This window comes from Ochlerotatus camptorhynchus, unplaced genomic scaffold, assembly GCF_037179485.1.
Source record: "Ochlerotatus camptorhynchus isolate MF236.1 unplaced genomic scaffold, CSIRO-AGI_Acam_v1.1 ptg000041l, whole genome shotgun sequence".
NCBI lineage: Eukaryota > Metazoa > Arthropoda > Insecta > Diptera > Culicidae > Ochlerotatus > Ochlerotatus camptorhynchus.
Window position 1 is genome coordinate 446,498 of NW_027040532.1, and position 23,088 is coordinate 469,585.

A 23,088-nucleotide genomic window follows, 5' to 3' on the forward strand; every position below is an offset into this window, starting at 1 on the left:
CTGCGAACCGTCGTATGAGTCACCTCAGAAAGAACATCCCAGTGTCAAAAAGGATTTCGGATAAATCACGATACGTAGGTACAAGCATTACGCCATACGAAACTCTTAAGATAAGATGATTCAATCACTTTGTTAAACGAGATACCATTTTACAATCGAAACAAATATACATACTCGGTGAATAAACTAACATGTTGGGATTGTGTTTTGCATAAGTAGGCAATGTATGTAGGGAAACTTATGCATAATCAAGTTTGCTCTCCATATTATTGTTTGCATACTGCTGCTGATTAAAAACTAAAGAGACATAAAGAATAATGCCAGGTGCTCTGTCCAGACTCGCCTAACACAAAACAACAGCGGAAGATGGCTTTAAAAGCAAACGTAAAAATTGGATCATGTTTTCAAGACTTTTACCATCCACTCACAACAACAAGAAGAATGTTGTCTTTACACCGGTGCGGCATAACGACTACTTATACCGTCTACTTTTACTTCGGACGCTTCCATAGCGTTCTTTATCACTTTAAACCATAAAAATCAAATATTTAAAAACTACATTCCTTTTTTGTACATTACACACTACTATTATAGAAATAACGGAATTATTTCCTCAGTTTATACATTTTTGTTTGTAATTCGGTGTAGGTGTACGTGAATAAAACCAATCCAATCAAACCTGGTGCAGCTCTCTCGGTTTGAAAGCAGAAGTAGAATGGGTGGGTCACCTTCGACGGTTTATTCTGAGGATTCAATAGCCATCCAGTGGTTCAATGCCATGTTCTTCCTGTTGATGTTGTATCAGCCCGCTATCGCTGAGAAAACTAGCCTCACACAGATGACACTGCAGTACCCGAACATCGCCATGGGTGTTTCTGTGAGCTTTCAGACTGTCCGAACGTGTAAAGCTTTTGCCACACACGTCACACTCATACGGCCGCTCACCGGTATGCGTTCGTAGATGGATTTTCAACGACTTTGGCCAGGCGAACTCTTTCTTGCATATGTGGCACCGGTGCTTTGATTTTGGACCGGATGGCTCGGAATTAACGCCTTCACTCGCTCGGGATATGTTGTCTTCTTCGTGCTCGTAGCTATTGTTGTTCTCATGCTCTTCTTCTTCTTCATCTTCCTCATTCGGACGGTCCCGTTCCTCTTCACTACAATAGTACGGAAACAAGCTTTGCAAAAATAACTGCATTTTCAAACCAGTGAATTGTTTACCCTTCCTGTTGTTCCTCTTCGTCTTCTTCTTCATCATCGTCATCGTCATCATCGTCGGAATCCTCCTCTTTTACCATCACTTCAATGACCTGAAAGTAACAGAACATGAATTAGGAACGTCAGTTCAAAATAACATTCTAAAGCTACAAACACCCAATTTGGATGCCGACCGTTACCACCGCTCACCTGTTCATCCTCGCTCTCTTCTTCCTCATCTTCTTGTTCCTCTTCCCCATTCACTTCGCCATCCTCGACAATCGTCCCACCTACTTCCACATCCGGATCTGTCTTCAGATTCAACAACCCATGGAAATCTGCCAGTGGTTCCACCTGCTGCATAAGACCATCGTTCGACCCATCTTCCGATGAAAAGTGTCCCTCGCCTGTCATCTGCCGTCGCCTCATGAACGCCTCCTGTCGGTGGATTTTCTCGTGCGTTTTCAGATAATCGGAACGAATAAATGCCATGTCGCACTTGTCACATTTGTACGGTTTTTCTCCGGTGTGTAGCCGAAGATGCATCTTCAGGGTCACGGCGGTCACAAAGGTCTTATCGCACTCGGAACATTTGTACCGTCCATCACCGGTCTTCTGAAACTCTATTCTATCTGCCAGGGCATTCGTCATAGGACTGATGGGTGATTTGATCTTAGCCATCCTACTAGTGTAACTCATATCCGTCGTAGAATCGTCATCATCATCTAACATCTCGCCATTCGCTTCGGCCAATGCCTGTCTATGTCTTTTCGACTTAAAATGCTCTTTCAGATAGTCGACCCTATTGAACGATCGATCACAAACGTCGCAAAAGAATGGCTTCTCCTCCGTGTGGGTGAGGGCATGCTTCCGCAGTGAGTCACTGTGGTTGAATACTTGATCACAGATCTTACATGCATACTGACCATCTCCAGCATCCACAAAGTGGTAGTTTTCTGGCAGTAGACCGGCTCGACCAATGGTTGGTTTTTGGGGACTCATGGAGTCACTACTGTCTGACATCCCGATGCCCGCAAATGAACCTTTCGTCACCACTGGGGGCAAAATCACCATCGGATTACCGTCCTTCCAGTGGATTTTCATGTGCCTTTCCAGGTAGTCCGACCGGATGAACGATTCCGAACAGTGACTACATTTGTAGGGCTTCTCGTTGGTGTGAATTCGGTAGTGGATACGAACGGTTTGCTGATGGGAGAAAACCCGTTCGCAGGCAGTGCACATAAATTTACCATCTTCGGTGCGGATGCAGTACTCCTGTTGGTCGGGTGGTTTCCGCTCCTCCGGTGGCTTGAGCAACGAGATTCCAGTGGATTGTGGACGAGCACTGAGCGGCTTCAGCAGCGACACCGAAGGCGTCGTCGAGCTGCTCGTGACCGTTGTGCTCGCAAAGGGCGCCGTGCTGAAGGACAGATTGGAAGTATCGATGGCCCCGGGGGCACCCGGGTCCTCGCCGTTGTCTTCGATGTGTTTCTTGAGGTGATTTTTCAAATAGTCCTGCCGCATAAATGCCAAACTGCACAGCGGACACTTGAAGGGGGTGATTGCTGGTGAGGAAAATAGATAAGAAAGGGATATAAGAACGACTGGTTGGAAAGACGGTAATTGAAGATGTGTAAAACTAATTAATCGCACTTTCGAGATTTTTTGAGAATTAGCATTTAATTTTAGAATGTCGGCGCAAAGTCCCAGCTACATAAAGTGTGTAAAACTGTACCTCAAAGCCTAACCATTCCGAACACTTTAAAAAGTTAGTTATAAATGAGAAACCAAGCTCTAATTAGCACGTAACTTTTACGATGGCCCTGTAGTATTTTCCAAGTTTGTCATGCTGTATAGTTGATGCAATATTTAATAAAACAAAAAAAGTTCAGATTAAACGAATGTCCGGCTTTCAGTGCATGTGTGTTTCCATTATAAAATTTCATAATTTAATTAGATTTTATGAAACGACTTCATTTCCTTCCCCGGAATTTTAGTCAAAGTTTTAAAACTGCCCGTAATTCTTGGTTATAATAATTAATTTAAAATTTATTTCGGAAAGAGCGTAATTTTTTTAAATACGATAGGGGTAAACTATAGATACTGTACATTCCACACGGAGGCACAAAAAGTTGTTTTGGCAACCATAAATGCTCTTATTGGCATCCATGAAAAATGTTCATGTCATCAAAGAGCTTTTCGTTGTGCTCGAGAGGGGCACCTCTATCTAAGGCTCTGAACCATTTGGCGAATTATTTTAACTTTTGGTTAAAATTTGACAGATGGAAAGTTATCGACTAACCCTGCTATCCGAGCGTGGTTACTTCTGACAGACAAGAAGTTAAATTTTGACAACTGTGGCTCGAAAACCGGTCGATCAACAGCACGGGGATTTTCGAACATAGAAAATAACATTCGAAATGTCACTTTTAACCACGAGTTAAATTTAACTCGGCAAATGGTTCACAGCCTAAGATGCAGACAGGAAAATGTTGCTTTGCTGTTGTGAGATGCGCGCACGCTTAGTAGATGGAAAGAAGATTGATGGAGATTTTTAAGATTTCCTGCAAAAAGATGGAGAACGATGCGAGTAGATGGATTTAGATGCAGGAGATGAAAAAATATGTTTCGTAGATTGATTTGCTAGCGTGAGATTTTTCGACCATCCAAAATTGAGATTTAGATGTTGTACAGTTTTGTATTGTTTTGTGGTTTGCGTAATATTTCCTTCTTCCGTTTTCCGCAAAATAAATCAGAATGTGGAGTATGGAAGTTTAAATGAAACTAATTCATTCCGTGCATTTGTCATGTCAATAGAGGAGTTTACAGATGGATTTGCGTTCACTCACTCGAGAAAAAGTGGCACAAGCTGCGGGCAATGTTTACTAATCATGAACACTAATGGTGGTTAGCTCCAAGGTGGATTAACCTTTAATACCATCCCTGATTGGAAGATCTGCCAAATGTTTGTCATGGATGGTATTGATTAACATCGACGCCTACAACAAAATAGACTGTCATTTGTGATCTGAATTTATTCCGAGGATAATACCGGTTGGTGCTGAATAACGAACATTTATGATAGTAAGCTCCAACCGGTATTATACTCGGATTAAATCTCGATCAAGAATATGCAACTGCTTTGACGTCGACATCAGAGATTCTAAGCAATCATTTGGCAGATCATCCAAACAGGTTATTAAAATTTAATGCGAGGTGGAGCTTACCACCATTAGTGTTCATGATTATTAAGGCTCTGAACCATTTGGTGGATTATTTTAACTTTTGGTTAAAATTTGACAGATGGAAAGTTATCGATTGACCCTGCTATCCGAGCGTGGTTATTTCTGACAGAACAGAAGTTAAATTTTGACAACAGCGGCTGAGTTGTTCTGCTTGAAAACCGATCGATCGGTAACACAGGGATTTTCGAACATAAGAAATAACTTTCGAAATGTCACTTTTAACTTCGAGTTAAATTTAGCCCGGCCAATGGTTCACAGCCTAAATATTGCCCGCAGCTTGTGCCACTTTTTCTCGAGTGACTGACCTCAAATCCATCCGTGCACTCGTCTATAAGATTTTGCACCGCCCGAGGGGGACGACTCTATCTACGATGCAGGAAATATTGTGTTTTGCTCGAGGTTTTGCTGTGGCTAGCTGCGCGTACGCTGAGTAGATAGAAAGAAGATTTATCACGATTTTGAAGACTTCCTGCAAAAAGATGACGCGATGCAAGTAGATGCGAGAAATGAAAGAATTATTATTATTATTTATCTTTATTAGGGAGGCTTTCAGCCTTCGGCTGGTTCGCCTTCAAGAAATGAAAGAAGATTTTTCGAAGATTTATTCACTAGTGTGAGATTTATTGAGCATCTAAATTTGAGATTTAGATGTGTCGCCCCCCTCGGCACCGCCGGGGTAAACCTCAATCGGATGACAGTTCATTTTCTTCCTTTATTTAACGTCGGTCTCTATTCCGCAATCTAGTGCCAATCATTGACGGCAATCGAATGTGCAGGAAGGAAGCTTTCCACACCTGCGTAGGATATCGCACCCATTCAACACACATGGGCCGGGACCAACGGCTTTACTTCCCTTCCGAAGGAAGACGTGACCAGAGATTTTTTGCCTCAGGAAAATCCCACCGACCTCGGCTGGGATTGAACCCAGACCCATCGGGGTGTTAGAAAGCAGTCACGCTTACCACTACACCACCGGCACCGGCATGGATGACAGTTCAGTGGTACTGTTTACGCGAACTTAGGCTCTGAACCATTTGGTGAATTATTTTAACTTTTGGTTAAAATTTGACAGATGGAAAGTTATCCATCAACCCTGCTATCCGAGCGTGGTTATTTCTGACAGACAAGATGTTAAATTTTGACAACTGTGGCTCAAAAACCGGTCGATCAACAGCACGGGGATTTTCGAACATAGAAAATAACTTTCGAAATGTCACTTTTAACCACGAGTTAAATTTAACTCGGAAAATGGTTCACAACCTAAGGCTCTATTTTCTATGTTCGAAAATCCCCGTGTTGTCGATCGACCGGTTTTCAACCCACGGTTGTCAAAATTTAACTTCTTGTTTGTCAGAAATAACCATGCTCGGATAGCAGGGTTCATCGATAACTTTCCATCTGTCAAATTTCAACCAAAAGATAAAATAATCCACCAAATGGTTCAGAGCCTTAGGCTGTGAACCATTTGCCGAGTTAAATTTAACTCATGGTTAAAAGTGACATTTCGAAAGTTATTTTCTATGTTCGAAAATCCCTGTGCTGTCGATCGACCGGTTTTCAAGCCACGGTCGTCAAAATTTAACTTCTTGTCTGTCAGAAGTAACCACGCTCGGATAGCAGGGTTAATCGATAACTTTTCATCTGTCAAATTTTAACCAAAAGATTTTTTCATGGGTAGATTTTCTCGATAATTTTTCAAACTGCAGTGAGATGCAAATCACAATTCTGCAATGTCGTACCACCGTAAACAGTACCACTGAACTGTCATCTGATTGAGGTTAACCCCGACGGTGCAAAACCTTATAGGAAGATTCCTGTGGAGCTTTGGATGAATCACAAACCTTATCTGGCAAAACTTTGAGTGTTTGGGTGCTTGGATAACATCGCAACAGAGAAAGAAGCTAGACCCTAATACCTTGTACAGATATACAAAGTACACTGCTGTACTACCGTTGTACTTCTTTAAGCTTGTACTTCAAATTGTACATTTTGACGTACTCGATTAAAGGAGTACAACGGTACTGCTTTGTATGTCTGTCAATGGTATAAGAGTAGAACTTCGTCGGTGGTATATCTGCGGTGATGGTAATATGTATATGCTCCTAATGTCTATCGCTATCGCTTATGGGATGTGGCTGTTTATCTCCAGAGATGTTAAATTCGACAAATATTTTGCTTTCCGTTTGCTAAGAAGTGCCGCTTACAGTTGTACCATAGAGGTAACTCTAAGACCAGAAAGTCCCGAAGAAACGTGCTCAACTGTTTTGGCTCAGCTCTGGTACTCTCTTCGGTCCCAAGCTAATCGATTCACTCCTCAAAACATAGGAAAATCCACTAACCTCTCATTTAATCTGTCAAACTTCCATAGCGAATCAAAACAAACATAGTGTAGTACTAGAATTTCTACAAGAATGGGATAGGTTAATCGTTTGCTTGGGACCAATAGGCTAGTCAAGTAGTGAGCCAATTTAAAATCGTTAGTTTCGAATTCATTGTTGGTTGTACCTTACGATCAGGAAGTTGAATCCAACGGTGACCATCAAAGTGAAGCAAGTTTGAAGACTGCACCACCAGCCGAGCCAGAGGAGGAAAACCTGAACCAGAGTGTTGGATCTAGTGCATCGTGGAGTTCTGATGACGAGTCTCGTGGCAAGGATGATGGTGTGCAGCCCTCGTTTCCGGCAGCACTCCCTTCGCAACAAGAACTTGGTTCGAACCTTGCTATGGCAACCATAAAGCACAGCGAACGCAGGATTCCCGGTGAGTGGAAAGGTTTTTTTTCACCGGATGAATTGTAACTGCTATACAATGTAGCTCAATAGATGCAATTCTAGCCTTTGATGAACACTCATCAGTCAACGAACTGGAATGCCCATTCTCCGACGTACCTGAAACCTTCGCTGTGATTTTTGGCCGCCCTGATGGAAGAAACGGGTTTCAAGCTGTGAAAGACGAACTCAACTCTAAGAAAGAAAACGATGTTTACCCAAGCGATGGTTTGCCTATTAAGACAAAATGGGTTTTTTTTTTTGCATCAAGGAGGATGAAGATCAAGGAGGATAAACCTGCACGTCTAGGATTTCCTAAAGAAGGCTGGATTGGCTTAGGGTAGATAGGGGCAAGACTTTCGTACGGGGCGAGATGGACCACCGTTTGTTTGGGAATATTTCCCATTATTTAGATTGCAAACTTGTTGAAAATGCTTCTAATATACTTCTTCTTTCTTCTTGTTCGCATTTCAAGCTTATTGCTTAGCGCATATTAGCTTATTGCGTGCTCTCAACTTAGTGTTCTAAGATGCACTTCCACAGTTATTAATAATTGAGAGCTTTCGATGCCTGTACCATTTTTGCATTGGTATAATTGTGTGGCAAGTCCAATCATACTTCTATGCCCAGGGAAGTCGAGAAATTTTCCAACCCGAAAAATTCCTAGACGGAACCGGGAATTGAACCCAGCCACCTCCTCCAGCATGGTCTTGCTTTGTAGCTGCGCCTTTACCGACTGAGCTAAGGGATGCCCCATAGTGCACCGCTGGTTGTATCAATAATCACTGTTACTATCACTGAACAATTGCACTGAATGATTGCACTGATTTTGGCATTTTCTCGTTAATGAAGTCATTTTTATCGAAAATTTCCCTATTAGAGATGAACTAGCCTAAGGCTAAAAATCTCTTAAATAAAGAATTAAAAAAAAAAAATCGAAAATTTCCCTACTATGTTACCTGATTTATAACGAATATACGTTGTATACGAGCACCCCAAGTACAACGGTATAGTTCGCCTTATTTTACATTGCAAATGCTATTTAAAATTAGACGGCGTTTTCGTATACGACGTATATTCGTTATAAGTCAGGTAACACAGTAGTTTGCAAAAAGTTTCAAGAAAATTCCTACACTAATAAAATTGTAAACTAAAAGTTTATATTTAAAACATTAGTTTTATATGTGAGGTGGTTAGAAGGAAAGGGTTGTAAGTGACTTTGATCGATTCTCTTCATCGACTTTCTTTTTTGATAGCCACAGCTTTACAAACATATTTTGCGCTATTTCTGCTACATAGTTTGATAAAGGAGGTTCTCATCTAGCATCCAGAATGGCAAAAGAATCAAGGAATGTGTTTGCAGCTGAATTATTAGGCTATAAAAACCCTTTACATATTATAAGATAGCCCATAACACGTACATCCGGAGAACTTTGAGATTTGGACGTAATTGCTTTTGTAAACAAATACGTTAATCGCCGATTTCTCGTGAATAAAAGAACAATCTTGCGAACAAACAATACCATATGATAGAGGAACCATTCCTCTGCTTGTTTGTGTTATTAGTTTTTAGATTGAGCTTTAATTCACGAGAATCGGCAAATGACGTGTTTGTTTACAAAAGCAATTATGCCCTAATCTCGAAGCTCTCCGGACATATATGCGTACACATCATTTTGATCAGTTGTCATTGTCATTGGCAGACTTTCGCGCGATATTGACAAAATTGTTTATCACGTAGTCACTGATAATTTTGATCCTCAAAAAAACCTTCGTCAAAATCTCATTTATTTTTTCGTCAATGACAAAGATTCATCTGGTAGCAAAAAGTGAAATTTCGTGCATTCTATGACACATTATTGTTCTCTAAGCAATTCAGAACGAAGATGCTTGCTCACTTTGACCACAAACGAAGTGACAGACGGAGCGGCTTGCAATTTGATTTGACGCACTTACATTTTAAATTTTCGAGTGTACCTCACGGCAACACTACCTACTCATATGTACTAGCTTAAAGTACTTCATGCCACTGGGGTACCGCCTGTTATCTCTTTTTCTCTAAAGAAATTTGAAAGGAGAGCCTGTTGTCAAACAGCATATCATTATGTCGTCTTCTTTGTTATCTGCACTTCTTTTGTATAATGAAAGACTATAGATCAAAATGATTGGGGGTAAACACATCGAGTTAACATTTGCTTACATGTAAACGATGTTGAGCTGACAATGACCGACAGTTTTTGCTGAAAATATGTTTTGTTTGAAAATACTATGTAGCAATTTTTGACAGCAGTCATAAAAAAAAATCAAAACAAAGTGCTCCACCATCGCGAACCGTCTGCCAGTTACAATTTTTACAACGGAGTCCGTTTGCCGATTTTTTTTTTCAATTTCGGTGATTATTTCTACGTGCTTTGAAAGGTAAGCAATAAGATTGGAGTAATCAAAGTTAAATTAAACATTAGATCAGTTTTCTCCCACATATTTTCAGCTTCTCATGAAGGCAACTGCAGAAAGAGACTGGATGTTTCGGCTCAGCATCAGCATCGCTAAATCGACGCATAATAATACCCTCGATGGACGAATATTGCATGCTTCCTTCAATGAGTTTTCCCCGGAACTGCACAGCAAAAATAGCTATTTTTTTTTCATGAAAAACAAAAGGAACAGTCTGCTGAAATTGATCAACGCCGATGCTGAAGTTTGGATCAGTACCACGACAAAGGGTAAGTTTTTTATCTACTGAATGTACGTACGGCTGGAAGATTCTGGCAACTGTTTCCTGGTGCCATACCTTGACGTATGAAAGTTTTCGCAATGGTACAGGAGCTGACAGTTGCGCGAATGGCAATGAAAACTATTTTTCGTTCGCTGGGGAAGAAGCAACTGATGATGATGTTAATTTTTTACATTTTTTTGTAGATGGATTAGATAAATCCGCTGCAGTATGAGAGCGTATGAGAGCAAGTTTTAATATCTCTGCACGGTGTTGGTCACAAGGAAGGCGCGTACGATGAGCACAGTCCGAGAGAACAGGCCATTTGCAGAATCGATGCTTGCTGAGGCGGGTGCTGACACCAACTATCATCGATACCACGCTCAGTGCTTATAGAGGATTACGTCATCTATCATCAAAGTTGGAATCGCATGAATGTTTGTTACTGATTTGTATTTGTTGAATATTTTACTGCATCTATTAAAGTGGCTTTCATTTTGGTAAAATTGTAAGTAAAAAATAGCAACATTGAAAAACAAAACACAAAATACTATGCCATAGTGAAACATCACAGAACATAGTAAAAACCACAATTATTCCATAGTAGAATCTAGGGAAAAAGTCATCGTAAAATAGCATGTACGGTTAAAAATACTACGTAATGCGTTTTTTTAGTGCATAGTATTTTTGAATGCACTTGTGCTCGTAGCGAATTCACAATGTAGTCTGGAAAAACATATAGGTGCATTGCGTTTACTTTAAACCCCCAATATGGTAGATTATACTTTCCGTGCAATCATCTGAGACCGAGAAGACATGGGACTGGGAGAGCAACAGTTATTCAGCAACAGAAGCCAAAATTTACATCCAAAATCAAAGAGGTTCCGCAAGTGGTGCTACAATCGATGTTTCTCAACAGCGAACTTTGGCCCTTATTACCGATGTCACTTCACGGTGTAGTCCCTTTAATGACCGTGTTGCCGAAGTAATTAATACCAAAATCGTTAGCGAAGATGAAGGAAAGAACCGACCTCGTCCTCCTCTACATAGTTGTTTGTTAGACGATTAAAATTAACTTAACCATAATGCTTTTGAACTATCGAACTCAAGGATCCGGGAACCAGGAACTAGAGATGAACTAGCCTAAGGCTAAAAATCTCTTTAATAAAGATTAAAAAAAAAGGAAACCAGGAATGAATCGCAAACATTCCAAACGAGCGATACATCGAAACAGGAAGCTACCGATTCCGTGTCGATACCGGTCGGTCGTTAGAGCCTAAAGCTAGCCCATTCGTTTCTGTCGCACGGCTCGTTCTCTCCCAGAGCGGGAAGGACCACGATGACGGGAAGAAACCTGATTTGGACCGACAATTGGCACCCATGTTCGCCATTACCACTCTGATGTTGCCGATGTTGCTGCTGCCGGTTATGATGCAAGAAAATCAAGCTGAACATTGCATTAAGTCCTAAGTAACATTGATCGACTCTCTTCGTAGACTTTCTTTTTCGTTAATAACTTGAGCGCATAACTGTTTTTTGTTGAATTTGTCGTATTAGATACTAGATAAAAACTTCTTTTATAGATCTGTGAGCAGAAAAAACCTGGGAATGTCTTTAATTAGCCGTGAGCATACAAAGAAAAAGTCGACGAAGAGAATCTGTCAATGTTACTTAGGACCTAATGCAATGTTTAGCAATCACTGATTCAATTACACAAGCCCACTTCATCTGGCCCGTTTCAAATGGATGTTGTGGGAATGGGGGTTGAATGCGAGAGGCTCCCAAACATACAAACTTTTCTCTTTCATTATCATGACGTTCTTATGCATAATCCAGTGTGACGTAACGTTGGATCATGCGTAGGAACACCGTGAGAACGAAAGAGTCGACTATATTCCTTCTGCCGTACCTATAGCAATGCACACGGTTCCCGCGCTGACTGTTTCTTACTTTTTCACTCTAATCAAAATTTCCTCCGATGAGTGAGAAAACAGCACCCCGTCAACGCGAGTTGCCAGATCATTGCACACAAAACCAACTTGAATTAATTCAAATCAAAAATACTAGTGAACCTGGCGGTGAGCGGCGGAAAGTGGTCTAAAATTCTATTACAGAGAACCACATTATTTTAATTAATTTCTTCGGAGAAAGTCGTCTGTAACTTCGTTTGTGCTTTGACGGCTCTATGTAATTATTTTCCTCAAGTAATTTAATTTCGTTACAAATTTAGCTAATAAAAAAATCTGCACATGTTCGTCACTGGCAGTATTGTCACTGACAATTGACATGGTTTGCCTTGACGATTACTGTTAGCTCAAATAGTGACCAAAGGAGAATTTTGAATATCGCCGTGTATTGTCGAGATTTTGCAGCACTGATTTTGATGTTTGAACTTTGAACGCTGAGTGTCGCTAAATGCTAATTGTTAACTGATTGGCGCAAGGCAAACAGTAGGTGGAATAGAAATTATTCGTTTGAATTTCAAACTTTCAATGCTCTTTTCTCGCGAACCAAAGCTCGCCTTGCCAAACCAACTATTTAACACGTTTAGGTTAAAATAGACAAAAATCTTGAAACAGAAAAAAATTAAAAAATTGAAACAGTCTGCGCCCCTGACATACCTACATGATCAGGGATAAAAAAATCTCTCCTATTCGATAGTGGTGTTTGGTTGCCCTTCTGTATTGTTGGTCGAGCTCGAAAATCTTGGTTCAAAAACAAATCTCTATTACTTGTTCGAAGGGACGCATCAGCTTTTGTAAACAATGCATTTGAGCGTCAATTTGGCGTATCTAGTAGCTCACCCACGCATACTAACACTACCATCAAATAGGGGAAATTGTCCACTACTTGATAGTGGTGGTGTTAGTACATAGAGATAAGGTTAGTATGCGTAGACGAGCTGCCAGCTATACCAACCGGTGGAAACTAACGATTTTAAATTAGCTCACTACTTGACTAGCCTATTGGTCCCAAGCAAATCGATTAATGTACCCCATTCTAGTCGAAATTCTAGTTCTACACTATGATTAGAAATTCTAGTACTACACCGAAGATAGTACCAGAGCTGAGCAAAAAAATTGAGCACGTTTCTTCGAGTCCTTCTGGTCTTAGAGTTACCTCTATGGTTATACCTCGTTCTCATTACGATATAATCAAGCTTATATAACGAGATGTTATCGATATCAAGTTGAGGTGTTCACATTACGGTGACTTGATATAGTTTGTCATTTATGACAGTGAGAAAAAAGAACAACTTTGTCATTGTTTGCATGTGCAGTATCAGGGATTTGAGTTTGCTGTGGAAACTTATCCTGACGGCGGTATCGCGTGGAAGCTTTCAGAGCGTACGAACCCAACTAACATTTTCAGCTTTATAAGCCAACTTTTCCAGCGTTGTGCTGTAAAGTAGCTGAAACAAAGCTGCATATACAGCTACAAGCAGAAGCTAGCAAAATAGTTTTGGAGAGCGTTTAAGCGAACCCCACACGGTAAGAAATATTGTCAATACTTACAAGTATTGACAATAATATTGATGATGTGAATACAGAAATATTGTCAATACCGATGTATTGACGTCAATATAAAATGTATTGACAATACGATTATTGTCAATAAAAGCAATCGTGTACGGTCCACATTACTCAACTTTTTCACAACCATTATTCAATTTGTCAGTCGCTCTGAATAACATCAGCCAATAAACGCTAATGTCACTTCTATGCAAGTATTAATCAACTTTCAACTTTAAAACAAAGCTAATAAAGCGAAAATATTACTTGTTTGATGGCTTCTACACAACCAACCACTCTTGCTGAATAACATAAACATCAAAAGTACAACTAAACAACCTGTACTCAACTAATAAAGTGCGTTAGCGCTACTGTGGAAGCTATTTTACAGTCAACCAGGTTTATTTTTAGACTTGTGCAGTTTTACAGCTTTTACTTTGCTTCTTTACAAAGCTGAATTAGGTAGCCGAGAAAAGTGATTCATGTGCACTATTATAAAGCCTCTACTCAGCGTTCTTGTTGTAGAAGGGCATGTAAATTTGTTTACGTCAATTCAAAGTGTTGGCGTAGCAAAGTTGGTAGTATCAAGGTTCGCCATTGCAGTCGTCTCGAGTTCGATTCCAGGTTCCAGTACAGTGTAAAAAATTTGGTAGTGTTGTTAGTTTATAAACTAATTTTGAATAATTTGATTCGCAATAAAATAAAAATAATAAATTCCTCCAACAAAAAAAAGCGTTAACGATATTTAACCTGGCGTCAAGAGAAAGCTGCGTAGTGATTATTGGATAATCGGGTAAAGGTTGAGTAAGCGCCTTTCAAGTTCACAAACAACTAAACAACAGGATAACAGCTGTATAGAAGTGTAAATATATATGCAATAAGAGCTTGTCGCAACCGTCACAACGGCCATAAGTAGCTGACTAAGTTCGCCAGATTTGTTTGTATAGAGGTTGAGTAAATGTTGCCTCATATCGTGTAACATTTGAATACAGCTTGAGGCTGTATAAATGAAATGAGTAAAGCGTTTACATTGCAAAAATTGTTAGTTGGGAAGCCAGTACCGAGGAGATCCCAACACGGTTTTTCGCAATTTACACGGTACGTTTCAAACGATTTCTCGACAACGATACAACCTGTCGACTTGATTCCAATCACATTATCCGTTTCAAGCTATAGGTAATCAAATGGCATACTTAAAAACAATCACAATTTTCGGTGTAAATACAGAAATGTTTTAAATGTGTCTATATGGACCATAGCATGCTATAATTACAAATGGCATCAACATCCGATTTTTTAAAACCATTTAAGCATGTGAAAAATCAAAATCTCGTAGGTTTTTTTTTTACACGGTGCGTATCCCCCGTATAGGCCTGAGTGTACTTTTGACCAATGAGTGTCGGAATATTTACTGCAGCCTGACCAGTTTCATATCATACAAATGGAAAGCTATTCAACGCTGCATTTTCACTTTCAAAACTATGGCTTCCTGGATCAGGACATTGCGTCGATTTTGCAGGCTAAAGGGTGATACGGTCAAAATTTGGTCAATATCAACTTGACGTATTTCTTTCAATTTTGCATTTAAAAAACCTGAACACCCCTCATTTTGAAGGTGTGTGTGTGTAGAATGTTGCTCCTATTTTGATTTTGGAATTCACTCTTCAGTTGTCAAAATGCCGTCCAAGCAAGAAGAGCAGCGTATCAAAATTTTGCTCGCGCATCGCGAAAATCCGAGCTACTCGCACGCAAAGTTGGCAAAATCGCTAAAAGTTGCCAAATCAACCGTTACAAATGTAATTAAAGTGTTTGGGGAACGTTTGTCGACAGCCAGGAAGTCTGGATCGGGGGGAAATCGAAAACCGGAAGCCGCTGAGACGACAAAGAGAGTTGCCGGTAGTTTCAAGCGAAACCCTAACCTCTCTCTCCGAGATGCCGCAAATAAGCTGGGTGTATCGTCTACAACCGTGCATCGAGCCAAAAAACGAGCCGGACTATCGACTCACAAGAAGGTAGTGACTCCAAATCGCGATGATAAACAAAATACGACGGCCAAAGCGCGATCCCGGAGGCTGTACACGACGATGCTGACGAAGTTTGACTGCGTGGTAATGGACGACGAAACCTACGTCAAAGCCGACTACAAGCAGCTTCCGGGACAGGAGTTTTATACGGCAAAAGGAAGGGGAAAGGTAGCAGATGTTTTCAAGCACATGAAACTGTCAAAGTTCGCAAAGAAATATCTGGTTTGGCAAGCCATCTGTACCTGTGGCTTGAAAAGCAGCATTTTCATAGCTTCCGGGACTGTCAACCAAGAAATTTACGTGAAAGAGTGTTTGAATAAACGTCTGCTGCCTTTCCTGAAGAAACACGGTTGTTCCGTACTGTTTTGGCCGGATTTGGCATCTTGCCATTACGGTAAAAAGGCCATGGAGTGGTACGCCGCCAACAACGTGCAGGTGGTTCCCAAGGACAAGAACCCTCCCAACACGCCAGAGCTCCGCCCAATTGAGAAATACTGGGCTATTGTCAAGCGGAACCTAAAGAAGACCAAAAAAACTGCTAAGGGCGAGCAGCAGTTCAAGGCAAACTGGCTTTCTGCGGCGAAGAAGGTGGACAAGGTGGCTGTACAAAATCTGATGGCATGGGTCAAGCGTAAGGCCCGGCAATTCGGATTTGGAAAAGCGGAAGCCTAACTGAATATTTTTCCTGAATTTTATACTAATTGAACTTGAAAAAAAAAATTTAATTTAATTTTTTAAATAAACGATTTCACCGATTTACACGCGTTTTCCCTTGACCAAATTTTGACCGTATCACCCTTTACAACAGGACAGCCAGAGCAAGGTAAAGAAACCCACATGGACATTCTTTAAATAGGAATCTTTTTAGTATCATCAACAATCATTACGAAACTAACGATTTTAAATTGGCTCACTACTTGACTAGTCTAGTAGGCGAGCTGCCAGTTATACCAACCGGTGGAATCTAACGATTTTAAATTAGCTCACTACTTGACTAGCCTATTGGTCCCAAGCAAATCGATTAATGTACTCAATTCTGGTCGAAATTCTACTACTACACAATGTTTGTTTTGATTCGCTATGAAAGTTTGACAGATAAAATGAGGGGTTAGTGGATTTTCCTATGTTTCGAGGGGTGAATCGATTAGCTTGGGACCGAAGAGAGTACCAGAGCTGAGCCAAACAAGTTGAGCACGTTATTTCGGGACCTTCTAGTCTTAGAGTTACCGCTATGGTATAATCGAACGTCTGAGGCGGAAACAACATGCACTTATTCACCGATTTTCGCTAGCTGGGCAGTCGACACAAAACGGCGTCCATTCTGGTGACGGGACGTTTTGGTTGGGTACCGGAGAGAATCTTTGATTTGCTACATTTATTTGTTCGACGGGTACATGAACGAGTCAACACCGAGACCAAATTTCACCACGGAATCCTCCGGAGGCAATCACCACCGTGAAACCTTCTTTTAATTCGCGACAGTTGAATGGATCCAATACAATCGGATTGATTGATTGCGCAAGAACTTCGTCTCAAGTTGATGTTGATTTTACCGAGTATACAACATGATATGAGCTATATTAAGAACTATTCATGATATAGATTGACAGATCGTTTGTATGGGACATCACGTAATTTAGAATGTGATATAGCTGCTATATCACGAATCACTCTATATCACTTGATATAGAGCGTAATGAGAACAGGGTATTGCCAACCGGTGGAAACTAACGATTTTAAATTGGCTCACTACTTGACTAGCCTATTGGTCCCAAGCAAATCGATCAACGTACCCCATTCTAGTCAAAATTCTACTACTACACAATGTTTGTTTTGATTCGCTATTAAAGTTTGACAGATAAAATGAGGGGTTCGTGGATTTTCCTATGTTTCGAGGGGTGCATCGATTAGCTTGGGACCGAAGATAGTACCAGAGCTGAGCCAAAAAGTTGAGCACGTTTCTTCGGGACCTACTAGTCTTAAGCGAACCCCACACGTAGGGGAAATATTGACAATAATATTGATGATGTGAATACAGAATTATTGTCGATACCGATGTATTGACGTCAATATAGAATATATTGACAATACGATTATTGTCAATAAAAGCAAACGTGTAGGGTCCAGTTTAGAGTTACCTCTATGGCACTCAAACCAACATAACCATCATGTAAAGGAAGTTTTCCCGATGGTAGTGTTGATTTGCATGGGCGAGGCTTGACTCTCTAGAAATCATCGAGAGAAGTCATGGTGGTCAATAATTTTGCAAGCATCATTCTTTCCCTATCATTTCCTATATTTTTTTCATGCATTTTCACCTCTTTGTCCGTATAATATTATGCAGGGGGGATTGAGGGCAAGAAGACCACACGGGGCGAGAGAGGCCACCGTTCGGTTGGGCATATTACCTATTATGTACCACCGACAAACCGACATGAAACTAGATTAAAATAATTTGTCCATAATAGATTAGACACGCACCAACTCGTAAATTTTGTACGCGTGTTCGTGGCTAGGATAAATATTTTCCGCGAACACGGCGGCAGATGTCAGTTTTGTGCTTTGATCAGAAATTTCTTTGTAATTTGTATGATCATTCATGTCGGTTTGTCGGTGCTATTCAGGCCAGTGACAAGGCCTATACCAACAGCAGCGTTTGTCAGTAGACAGCATGTCCCGGGCTCAAATCGTTTATTTTGCTGTGCTGGGCCCGCTGTCACGGTATAACATGTTCCCTACGCGCCTGTCACTGGGCTGGTGCTATTACTTCAATCAACTTTTTTTTACAAACTTGTTGAAAATGCTTCAATTTGCTTCATCTCCATGGAAGCCAACAGTTTACAGGAAACCAACAAGCACCAAAATAGTTATCCCTTATACTTCCAACCATTTATTCCAGCAAAAAAAAATGGCCGCCTGCCATCACATGATTCATCGGACGCAGACTCTTCCACTCAGCGAAACAGGAAAGGTTAAGGAATTACAGTACATCTTCGAAACAGCGAGACTCAACGGATACAAGGAGACCACAATCCAGGCAATCTCGATAAAAAAGCGAACATTCTACAAAGGAGATCATTTACAACCCTCAACCAAAGATGAATACTAAGATGAAACTGTCGGAAGAAAAACTTTCTATTTTAGTGTCTTCTTTCACGGTCCCTTTCATCCAATGAGAACCCCCCGTATTCAAGGTAATTTTGTGGTTTTGCTGCCCCCTCGGAAGAGATGAAATTTTGCGCTCATTTTTATCAAAACAATCACATCAAAATCAGAGATGTCCCATTTTTTAATTACTCGATTAACAACTAATCGATTATTTTTTGTTCGCTGTGCAGCCATTTTTCCACCAATGAGAGTGCAGCACATGTTTGAAACGATCGGTGATGATCCTATGGAGATGTTAATGTTTATATCGGCATGATCTAACCGATTATAAATAGTTTACTTTTCGGTTCGTTAATCGATTAAACGATTATTCGAATGAAAATCGGACATCACTAGATGAATGTGAAACGTCATTTCAAATATAAGGCCGTTCATAAAGCCTGGTACGCAGCTGAAAAGAAAACGGAAAAGTAATTTTTGAGGATTTTTCCCAAAAGAAAATTTGACAGCTATAGTCTGCTAAATTTTGAGATTATAGGGCGATGTCGTCAAATTGTAAAATCAACACTTATTAGTGTTTATGTTGTTTAAATGCATCCAAAACATCAGTTTTGCAATAAACGCCAACATTACCTAACGGAATAATTGATCAGACCATTATTCCGCAAGGAAAGTGAAATTGCATTCAGAATGCGCCACCTTCATGTCGATCACGATACTAATGTAATCGATCTTTCCTTTACCGATTTCTTTTGAACTGCGTACTGGGTCAAGAAATGCTGAGGAAAAGTAATTTCTTTTGCATTCCGTGTCCTATCCGGTAGCACATAAAAACGTCATTACTTTTCAGCTGCGTACCAGGCTTTAAATAATGATACAATTTGAAAGGGACCGGGGCTAATCACAAATTACGTCTCCATGGTAACTGAAATAAACACGAGTGTTCACCGGTTGCCTCAACGCAGCACCTGAACCCTTGAAACGAGTGTCCGTTCCATTTGATCAAGATATTACTTGTAAGCTAAGACAAGACCACAGTTAAAAAAAAAATTGGATTAGATTTAGTTTTCACTAGTAGACATAACCAGTTAAAATAATTGTTAGGATCCACTAAAGACCCAGTTAATGTTTTAGGTAAAGCAGGTGTATATCAAATAAGCTGTAATAATTGTAACATAGTATATGTAGGACAAACCAAGAGAACTTTAGCAACTAGATTTAAAAAAAAACATATAGTGGAGGAAAAAAGCAAGAGGAAAATGGCCTAACATAATATTTCAAATCAAAGGTTGCAGAACACATTTTCACAGAGGACCACCAACTATCGACCGAGGACATCACGATTTTACAAACCGTATGTACACCATATAAATTGGATGTTGCAGAGAGCCCCGAGATCAACAAACAATGGAATTTAACTTTACTCAACAGGGATCAAGGAAACACATGGCTTTTCATGTTACTACCTAGGTTCTAGATCACATCAACAAGTAAGCAGTACCTGTTTCTACAGATTAGGTTTAAGTTTACCTAGCTTCTAAGTGAAAATGTACCTATGTTAATATCGTTAATATAGGTTCAGTAAAATACGATGTTTTCTTCAGTCGAGTATTGTAGATGAAATACGCGAATCTGTCGAGGATAAGCAAATAAGATATTGAAGCTAAATGGAAATTACTAATCTATCTCTCTTTATACAGGCATTTCACTAAGCCTCCCACATTCATCAGGATTGATGAAAAAATATCAGTGCCAACATTTCAAAGGGGTGTAATTGCTTTTGTAAACAATGGCTTTAGCTGTCGATTTCTCGCATCTTAAAGCTCACCCCTTCAAAATAACATTCCTCTACCTAGTAGTGTCGTTATTTTTTATGAGTGAACTTTTATTCGCGTGAAATCGACGACTAAAGCCATTGTTTACAAATGCAATTACGCCCCTTTGAAATGTTGGCCCTGAATATGTCGTTGCGTAAAACGAAAACGTTCTGTAAAAAATTTTTATTCCAAAAATCAAAATTGCCAGTTTGTCGGATTCTCTATCCGCCAAACTATGAATATAGTGACTATAGGAGAGGGCCACATTTACTTTATTCGTCGTTCAAGTTATTTAAAATATACCACAAAAATATCATTTACCACTCACTGGTGCTCAGAACTACTGGTTCTCCATTCAATATTGCTTAATATTATTTTATTTACTTCTGGAGAAAGCTAAAACTGGAACGCAGGCCATATTTGCTGGTTACAATGTGAAAGATTACAGCTTTTGGCACCAGTGAGCGGTAATAAGAACTTGCGTGGAAATTTCTACACTCATGGCATTTGTTATAGGAACCTATTTTACGAATTATAAACATTGCATCCTACCGAGCACATTCGGATTAAAAAATGTAGCCACCGAGTTGCAGCCTCAAAACTACCAAAAAGGTAAACATGTTATGTTTGTATTATGACTAGAAACCGGCTTTACTAGGTCAATTCTTCATTGCAAACGACAACCAAACTGCCACACAGCAAGAAATCGCCCGACTGGCTTGATTTGTAGAGATTCGTTACGATTGATACCCGATGTGTGATGGATTCCAGTGATCTTAAATCTTATCAAATCTAATCATCAAATACACCCACATACCTGTATGCGACCGTAGGTGTACCCTCAAGGACGTTTCCTTCGAGAAAGTTTTCTCGCACCGTGGACACTGCAACCTGCCGCCATCTGTCTTGGATACCTCGGTTAGCAAGGCTGCTATCATACTTTTCTGTTCCTCAGTCTCTTCGCCCAGGTTCTGTTGCTCTTCCTCACTCTCCGACGAACTGGCACCTCCATCACCTCCTTCATCTTCGCTTGATTCAGCCCGCGAAACCGAATTGGACTGTACTAGATCTTCCATCTTCTTCAAGCCAATACGTGGCCGCTTGGAGGCTTCCGATGGGAAACTCTTCTGCTTAAAATCCAAGGTTTTCAGATGATTGGACCGATGACATTGAAGGAAATCCTGCCGAATGAACGATTTTGGGCAGAGGTCACACCTGAATGGCTTTTCTCCCAAATGACGCTTTATGTGCTGAACCAGAGGATCACGAGAATCGTAACATTCATCACAATAGGTGCACGCAAATTTCCCATTCTCATCAACTTCACCGTGGGATTCGTTTTCCGAGGGATAGTCCGGATTAGTGGAGTAATTTTCTTTCCGATCAGCATTGCCGTAGTGTTCGGTGCGAATGTGTCTCAGCAGACCTCGATTAGTGGCAAATACCCCGGAACAGGCAGTGCAGGTAAAAACCTGTTCGTTTGTTTCATGGGATTTTATAATGTGGTATTTGAGATAATCGGAACGCACAAACGACCTGTCGCAGAGCTCGCACTTGTACGGTTTTACGTTGGTGTGCGTGCGAAGATGCACCGTAAGGGATTTCAGCCAAGTGAAGGTCTTATTACAATACTCGCAGTGATAAATCTGCTGCTGCGTACGTTCCGCCGTTCTCGATAGAATCGATTCCGCTGCAGCCATAACATCTTCTTCTTCATCTTGCCCGTGTTCTTGTTTCACAATTACTCCCCCTCCTGCGCCATCTACTTCCGGTGGACCGTCCAGTGAATCATCATCGCCGGACGCCATACTGGTTAGAAAATTAATATGGTCCTCGTCGATTCCGACAACAATCTCCTGATCGGATCCACCATTTTCGTCACCTCCAACGGGTTCGGTCGTGTGAAACTCACCCAAATCTAGCTCTTGTTCTCGTTTTACAGCCAATTCGTTCATTACGTAGTCCCTTGCTCGAACCACTATCAACGCGAAAAAATTCCGTCGTCACCGTGCTGAACCTTCTTTTTCTTCTTTGTTTTCCCCTTCCAACAACTTCCTCCGTGAAAAAAGGTTGCTTAATCGCTGTCTCTCTTTCGATGAAAAAATCCGTGACTCCGTGCGAAATCAAAACATTCCCACAAAGATAAACACTTGAACTCGACATCTAACGCATCGTACACCACTTCCGGTCCGGAAATACTCGAAAAAATGTGACCAGAAAAACCTGAAACTTGAGCACGCCCAACTCCGCGAAGGTTACTGCGATTCTTCTACACGCTACGCTGCTCCGAAATGTGTTGTTCCGTCCGTCCGTCCGTCGTCGTCGTAACAGCAACCCGTCGTGGTAATCTCGTCAGCATCTTTAGCTCAAGGCGATTCTCGCACACAAACCAGAAAAACATAACACAACCACCGAGACCAGAGAAGCAGAACAAAGAGGAACTGTCAAACGGATGCCAGTTGTTTTGACAGCAGCGTGTTGTCAAACAGAACAATAAAAATCAAGGGTTGGTAACTAATTTTGGTAGCAATTTCAACACCGACATTTCGAGAGGACGAAACTGTTTCCTTACACTGAACTAACGAGAAACGTAAATTTCACCTGAAAAATCAGGTAACCTTTCAAAAATATAAATCCAATAAGAATTACATGCTGCACATAAATATCAATGGCATGGTAATGAATTCCACTTGATTGACTG

At 40.6% G+C, this 23,088-nt stretch overlaps 1 protein-coding gene across 1 annotated transcript; it reads right to left on the minus strand.

Moving 5' to 3' along the window:
- Nucleotides 1-59: 59 nt before the first annotated feature.
- LOC135713657 (zinc finger protein 595-like) lies at nucleotides 60-22,805 on the minus strand. The gene is made up of 4 exons (XM_065236819.1): nucleotides 21,205-22,805; nucleotides 1,411-2,765; nucleotides 1,225-1,313; nucleotides 60-1,160 (listed from the first exon to the last, which is right to left on the minus strand). Exons 1-4 carry the CDS (start codon nucleotides 22,340-22,342, stop codon nucleotides 752-754), a joined length of 2,991 nt encoding a protein of 996 aa, XP_065092891.1. The 5' UTR covers nucleotides 22,343-22,805; the 3' UTR covers nucleotides 60-751.
- Between the last annotated feature and the right edge of the window lie 283 nt (nucleotides 22,806-23,088).

What these genes read in the sequence shown, in the direction of transcription:
- LOC135713657 (XM_065236819.1), bottom strand. Translation starts at nt 22,342, where the DNA reads ATGAACGAATTGGCTGTAAAACGAGAACAAGAGCTAGATTTGGGTGAG. An exon ending in ACACCTACGGTCGCATACAG is followed by an intron (nt 2,766 to 21,204) that starts GTATGTGGGTGT and finishes TTTCCTCACCAG; the next exon opens with CAATCACCCCCTTCAAGTGT. An exon ending in AAGAGAGCGAGGATGAACAG is followed by an intron (nt 1,314 to 1,410) that starts GTGAGCGGTGGT and finishes TGTTACTTTCAG; the next exon opens with GTCATTGAAGTGATGGTAAA.